At 40.2% G+C, this 6,946-nt stretch overlaps 1 protein-coding gene across 2 annotated transcripts; it reads right to left on the minus strand.

Annotated features, from left to right (window-relative positions):
* Positions 1 to 205: 205 nt before the first annotated feature.
* Positions 206 to 6,606, minus strand: lto1 (LTO1 maturation factor of ABCE1). Of its 2 annotated transcripts, none has more exons than XM_084722724.1 (5): positions 6,219 to 6,606; positions 5,987 to 6,092; positions 3,671 to 3,741; positions 3,386 to 3,503; positions 206 to 322 (listed from the first exon to the last, which is right to left on the minus strand). In XM_084722724.1, the coding sequence occupies exons 1-5, from the start codon at positions 6,290 to 6,292 to the stop codon at positions 251 to 253; spliced, it is 441 nt and encodes a 146-aa protein (XP_084578850.1). In that variant the 5' UTR covers positions 6,293 to 6,606; the 3' UTR covers positions 206 to 250. The 2 variants fall into 2 exon arrangements, with proteins under 2 accessions (XP_084578850.1, XP_084578858.1); XM_084722732.1 differs by having other exon boundaries at positions 6,302 to 6,598.
* Positions 6,607 to 6,946: the final 340 nt, after the last annotated feature.

Consider the following 6,946-nt stretch of genomic DNA (forward strand, 5'->3'; position numbering starts at 1 on the left):
GAAGACACAGACTCCTACACATCAGACCTCCGGCAGAGCAGAATGTGAAGAAAATAGATGACTCTCAAATGGACACAGTTCCTGCTTCACACTCCAAACCCTCAAACGAATCCACTGCAGACCAATCACTCAATGCTGCTTGTGAGACTGACGTCAGGGCTGCCGACTTCCCTCACTTCTGTCCAGGACACAGAGGCCAGCTCAGCTCCGCCTCCGCCTCCGCCTCCTCATCATCATCATCAGGAGAGATTCAGAAAGACGTCCCTTCAACAGTCTTGATGTAATCCTTGAAGTCAGTCGGGACACTCAGCATGGAGCAGACCTAGTCAAGGCCACAGGTTAGACAGCATGCACTGAATGCTTTGCTAATGCAGTCATAGAGTATTCAGTTTGTAAACAGCAAGCAGCCTGTTAGCAGAGCAGCAGCAGCTTCACAGCTCTCTCTGTGTCTGCACAGGACATGATCAGGTTGAACTGAGCAAAACAGCTGAAAAATCATTATAGACAAGTTTCACATTGGTTGATATCAATAACTATTGATCATGAAGGTCATGACTGATGACATGCTGTGTGCTCTGAAGGGTGGAAGCAGCTCAGGTGATAAAGTAAGTTTGTCATAGTACAGGTCTAGGTTGGAATGGTATTCTTGCACATTTTAATGAGTTTGCCTGCTTGACTGTAAACATGCAGTGAATTATTGTAATGTGCATTTTAGCCCACACAGTCTGTAAAGAGCAGTTGGGTGGCAAGGACAGGTGTGGGGGCAGGCTTTTCATATCATGCACACTCATATGAACACATGTTCAGATGCCAGATGTGGTTATCTTTTCTGAGCTGTAGTTTATAAACACTGTCACACAGTGGTCTTTATTAAACTAGAAATAGTTGTATTTCACTGTCACTTAAGCAAAACACAAAGTCACAGAACAGACAGACAGAGAGATGCACAGCTAACACTAGCAACACAGACTACAGTAGGGCTGGGGTGATTCGTCAACATCATTGACTACAAAAACATGTTGATTTGCATATCGTGCATCGACACGCTACTATGAAGTGCTGCATCCTGTCACAGCATGGATTCACCCGAAGAACAAGCCACAGGGAGCAAGACTTGCTGCAATCATCTAAAGTGTTTGAGTATTTTAGACAGACAGTTCGGTTCTTTAGCTCCACAAACTGGACATGACTTATCACAGCAGGACAAACTGCTCCCCACGAGTGCTGGAAGTGAAGCACTGAGTGACCTGTCCTCCTCCTGCATCGTCCTGTTTACTTTCTGTCAGCACCCAAACACCATATATGAGGATTATCAACACGTGGAACATGTTTCTGTTAGTAGAAGTCACTTAGGATACATTTTCTATTTACACCATGAGTCATCTAACAGTGTTTTTCTACTGTTTTGTTCTTTCTGTTCAGTTTCTGCCAAACATGAGACAGAATGGCTAAAACTAATGTTACAGACTGTAATTCACTTTAGCTGGCAGAAAAACAGTGAAAAGTATTTTGTTTGACTCATACTGATGCAAAAATACTCTGTCAGTGATCATCGTACCTGCATATGACTCCAGTGATTAAATAACTTCATGTCATAACCAGTTTAAAGTCAAAATACTGATTGTCCAGTTCAGTGAACAGTTGACAGTTATTAGTGATTAAATTAATATACATCACAGCTCCTTTTGAATTTAAGCTCCAGTATTTTTCTGATCAGACATCTGACATGAAGTCTATTAAACAAGGTGGAAAATAAACTAATTTTAAAATATGACACGTTATCATTATTGTAAAGTGCTTTGTGTGTCTATTTTTCAGGTTTATGATTGAATAAAATATTGCAATATTAATAAGATAAGTTTTTTATTATGTATTGTAGGTAAAATCATTGTTACGTAATTCAATAAAAAAATCATTAGATTAATTGATAGATTTATAGTTTAAAAAATAATGATTAGGTGCAGCCCCGGACTATAGAGAGATTGAAGCAGATGCACTAACTTAATGTTACTGTAACTTTGCTTGACATCAAAGTTGTTAAGTAGAAACACACATTTGCCTGAGCCTGTGTACCCACTTCAGGTGTGTGCACATGGATCAGGTCTGATCATTTAGGCTAAAAACATGGTGTCAATGGCGTCTTTTCGGGTCTAATTTTAATGTTGCGGTTTACGGACACTTGGATTACACCACACGAGCAGTATGGAGACATTTGTGTTTTTTTGTGTTATTCTTTTACATTTTAATACTGGTCACCATTCACTTCAATTGTACTGGATTTGGGTGCAAAGCTGTTTTCTGCTGAAACCCGGGAGTGTTTTGCGAACTGGAGATCCTCACCCATCCTCACATCAGCACAGGGGTGAGTATATATTGAGTGAATTTTCATTTTTGGCTGAACTATTGCTTTTTAATAGAGTATGTGCTTATAGAACTGTCCAGAGCAAAGATGAACTATTATAGCCAAAACAATTTTGAGAAGTGGATGGAAGCACTGAGCTCAACAAAGCATATAACAAGTTGAAGGGAGGAAGAAGAGAGATCAGAAAAATTCTTAGTATAAAAACTTGTATCAGTGGCGTATCGTGATGATTAGAGTTGGGACTTCAGCCAAAACTTTGCTAGACACACCAAAAAAAAGGATTTTGGTGGAATAAAAGGCAGGCAGCAGTTACCTTGATAGCTGTATTAAAATTTGTATTAAACAGTAGATAACTGGTTAAGTCTGTGTTTGATATTAAGAGCTGTAATAATCAATAAGGATCATTGATCTCCAGGTTGTATTATTTCTGTCTACCAACACAGCTCTGTCTGCTGTGCTGTGGTGTTGTAAGAAACTTTAATAAATATATATATTATAAATAAATATAATAAATATAATCGCTTTAAGGACAAATCTCCTGGTTAAATTGACCAGCACATTGGCATATGTACTAAGTCTCTTCAGACCGAGCCACGTGGCCCTATAAGCTTAATATGCCAGTTGCTTAGGAGTGGAACTGTCTCAACAACAGAAACGCCGTAAGAGAGAATTGTGAGAACAACGGTCGGGTACATGTGTGTTTCTGCTTAACAACTCTGATGTCAAGCAAAGTTACAGTAACATTAAGTTAGTGTGTTTGCTTCAGTCTCTCTATAGTCCAGGGCTGCACCTGACCATTATTTTTTAACTATTAATATATCAATTAATCTAATGTTTTGTTTTTTTCCACTATCGCTATCACTTTAAGCCACCCCCCCTCCAAAACAACCAAACTCTTTGGATGTAGATGAGTCAAACAAACTGATGTCAAAAAAACGTCATTCACTGAAAAGCATCCTTGCATTCTTGACTATGACTTTCATGACTTTATGAATATCCAGTCAGTACAGTAGTTGTCAGTACCTGTCGGAACTTGGCACGAAGTTTCTCCATGTCCTCCTGCAGCTTTGGAGACTGCGGGTCATCATGAGGGGAGTTCTGGATCAAACCCAGAAGAGACTCCAAGACTTTCAGACGCTTTCTGACAAAGCACACACACACACGCAATGATCAAAGTAAATCTCAAAGTAAATTTTTCACCAACAAGTCACTTCCATGATCAGCTGGATGGTCCAATAGGTTTTTACAAGTATTGAATTTAAATAATTTGCATGATGCCTTAGTGACAACTAGAAGAAGAGACCATACCTTGATTTGACATCTGTGTTATGTTGGAGAAGACATTTCCATGTGATGGCAAACCCATAATAGAAGGAGATCTGCAGGATGTTAGAAAACATGAGACAGTAAAGACATGCGAGAGACTGCAGGAATTTAGAGGAAATCAATGCAAATGAAACAAGCCAACAGGTTGATGAACCCAGTCTGCAACCGCCTGCAAGAGCTGTACATGTGAACACAAATGGGCACATCAGTTGGTCTGGACTTCACCATGGCGGCTCCCTAAAGTCCAGGTGAACCTGGTGTGTCCAGAGCAAGCGTTTGTGTGTTGAGGACATTGTGGTGTGCAGCTGCTTTGTCTCTTCTCTGCTCGTCTGTATGTTTTCCACTCTTTCATTGATCGTTTCATCTTCATACAGACTATCTGTCCATTAACAGTGTAAGTCCTTTCTTCATCATCCGTGATGTGAAAACATCAGACTTACACACAGTCAGTGAAACTAAAAATGAATGTCCTGCTCGTAGTTCAGTTAGAAAATCCCAGCAGACATCTGGGATCTCCTGCTGACAGACTGACTGAAGTCAGGCTACAATCTGCACCCATCATTTACACCATGTTATTAGCCTGAATCTTCACTGTAGATCCTTAGCTTGGAACCACGTACACATGCGTGTGCACACTATCTGAACAGAGGGGTGTACTACGAAGCAAGCTCAACACAGCCAGGCTTTCTTTGCATGATCTGAATCGACAAAGCCTAAAACCGCAATCAGAGATAACGGGCATCACGATGGTGGTTATCAACTCACTTTGTTAATCCAGGCTTTCGTCTTCAGACTCATAAAAGACATAAAAGGGGCGTTTGTTGCATCATTTGACTCTTCTTCCACATGAAATGAAGTGATCGCAAGCCACTTAAGTCAAAATCATCAAGTTGTTATAATTATGAGCTGTGGAAAATATACAAAATACATTACGGCAAAAAGCAACATTGTTGCTGCAAATAAAGCAGTAGAAGAAGAATGCTGTCAGAAAATTACTGATGGACTAAATGCGGTCTTACTGCTGCGGTTTATTCTAACATGAAAACCGCACATTAAACAATAAAACTCCATACAGCAGATTTAAACATGATGAAGTCTGTCTGACACTGTCCTATGATGACAGAGACGTGGACATCACTGAAGTTTTTGACCAAACCAACGTAAAATGAGTGTAACTGATTTAAGATTGTCTGTGATAAATGATGATGAATTTTCTAATCAGTGATCTGAGCTGCAATATCACCAAAACAAAACAGATAACAGTAAAAAGTATTCAAAGTGTCTGTAGTTGTTTCATCATTATTTTAGTGTGTGGATTATATACAATGTCAATTTAAAGTGTTAATATGATCTGAAGCAAACGGGGAAAATGTCTCTGCATCACCAAATGGAGGTTACCATGACAGCGCGATGCAGACAGTTTGTGCCGCTGTTACATTTTTACATTATATGGATTTGTTTGGTGATATTACGGACATACAGCTCAACACTTTTCATTTTTAATGTCTTTCCTCAGTTTAAAAGCTATATCGCTCATAAACAACCTTGTTAGGACAATAATTAGTTAAAGAACAGCGCATTTTACAGACGATTTAATCTGAAACTCTGAACATAACCTGCTCCTGACCAGGTTATGAGTTTAGCATAAGTTACCATGGTGATCTAGCAGGTTAAAAGAGAGCCACCTTCGTGACACTGAAAATCCTGGCTTTAGACTCAACATAGCTCACTAACACATGAATCTCGCTCCGTAGTATACCCCTCTGGGTGTGTGGGTTGTGATGGTGTGTACACACACTGCATGCCAGAGCTTTAGGAGACTTGGATTGCACCAAATGAGCAGTATGGAGACATTTTATGTTTTTTGTTTTTTTTTACATTTGAAAACTGGTCACCTTTCACTTCAATTGTTTGGGAGATTCTGCACCACTGTTTTTCTGTAAAACTTCAGCAGTGTTCTATGTCCTAGGAAACTAAACTTGACCTTCAATTGGCATGAGGGTGAGTAAATAATGAATGAATTTTCATTTTTGGATGAACTATCCCTTTACATTGAAAATTTTAAACCTGACCTTTAAAGTGTGTCAGGAAGTCATATCAAATCATGGATTTGGAGAATCATGACATCCCTAGTTACATTACTATGATGTAATAATTACAATTATTACATTATTTGTTACATTCTTCACACTAGTAATCTGTATTCTGTAAGTAACCTTAGCAACAATGTTTAGACTCCTGTTAACAGAACTAAACAGATGACAGTCTAATCAGTGTACTGTGATGGTGAACACTGACCTCAGTGGATAGTTTGGCCCCATGAGAGGCTCCATGTCTGCGGCCGTCCTGCAGTCCCCGGCGGGTCCCCTTCTCGAAGCCCTCCCGGTATCCCTCCCTTCTGAACCTGCGGACAGTCAGCGGAGTGTCGGTGAGCAGCGTGCGGCGGGCAGCTCTGCTCTACAGTCAAGTTCAGATCTGACCCGGAGTCAGTCACACTTCACTGACATGGAATCAGTTACACCTCACTGACCTGCTCTGTATTTGATGACTCAGCAGGGCTTCAACAGGTAGGCGCGTGCCCATCGGTAACACACGATAAAACATCAGACTCACCTTTCCTCCGCCATCAAGATGCTGTCGAATATGTCTTCATTTCCACCTCCGCCGGACATCTCTGCTCACTTTCCTCTACAGTAAACTGTTCTGTAAAATTCAGCTCACTCACGCAGTCCTGACTGCCGGATGTGTCTGATGGAAACTGCTGCCTGCTAACTAACTGTTGCTAACTGCTCGCTGTTTGATTCACACTGGTACCCACTGCGCATGTGCCAGCTGAGCCGCCTCTGCTTCCTGCATCATCAGAGCAGTGCTGCCCCCTGGCGGTGTGGAGGACATCAGTCACCGTGTCTGCGTACAGCCTCCTGGGTGATGGCCTACCGTCCGGTCAGAGGTACATTGGAAAATAATAACATGAATAACAACAACAAAAACAACACCAAACAACATTATAGCACTTTTCAAAAAACACATTTACCAAGTGCTGAGATATAAAAACAAAAAAATACATAATATAATTACAAATTGAATTAAGTTCAGTAACATGATAAGTCAGTTTAACAAAAAACTAAATAATGTGAATGAAAAATAAAAACACAGTACAAGGACCAGAAAATAGTAAGGCTGTTAGTTTATCTTTTTAAAAATGGAGATAATTATACACATCTGGAAACACACTTTGCTATTAGCCATACAATTATT

Source organism: Lutjanus erythropterus, chromosome 1, assembly GCF_056507025.1.
Source record: "Lutjanus erythropterus isolate fLutEry1 chromosome 1, fLutEry1.hap2, whole genome shotgun sequence".
NCBI classification, from domain to species: Eukaryota; Metazoa; Chordata; class Actinopteri; order Lutjaniformes; family Lutjanidae; genus Lutjanus; species Lutjanus erythropterus.

What these genes read in the sequence shown, in the direction of transcription:
- lto1 (XM_084722724.1), bottom strand. Translation starts at nt 6,292, where the DNA reads ATGTTTTATCGTGTGTTACCGATGGGCACGCGCCTACCTGTTGAAGCC. An exon ending in GGGCCAAACTATCCACTGAG is followed by an intron (nt 3,742 to 5,986) that starts GTCAGTGTTCAC and finishes AACATCCTGCAG; the next exon opens with ATCTCCTTCTATTATGGGTT. An exon ending in AACACAGATGTCAAATCAAG is followed by an intron (nt 3,504 to 3,670) that starts GTATGGTCTCTT and finishes GTGCTTTGTCAG; the next exon opens with AAAGCGTCTGAAAGTCTTGG.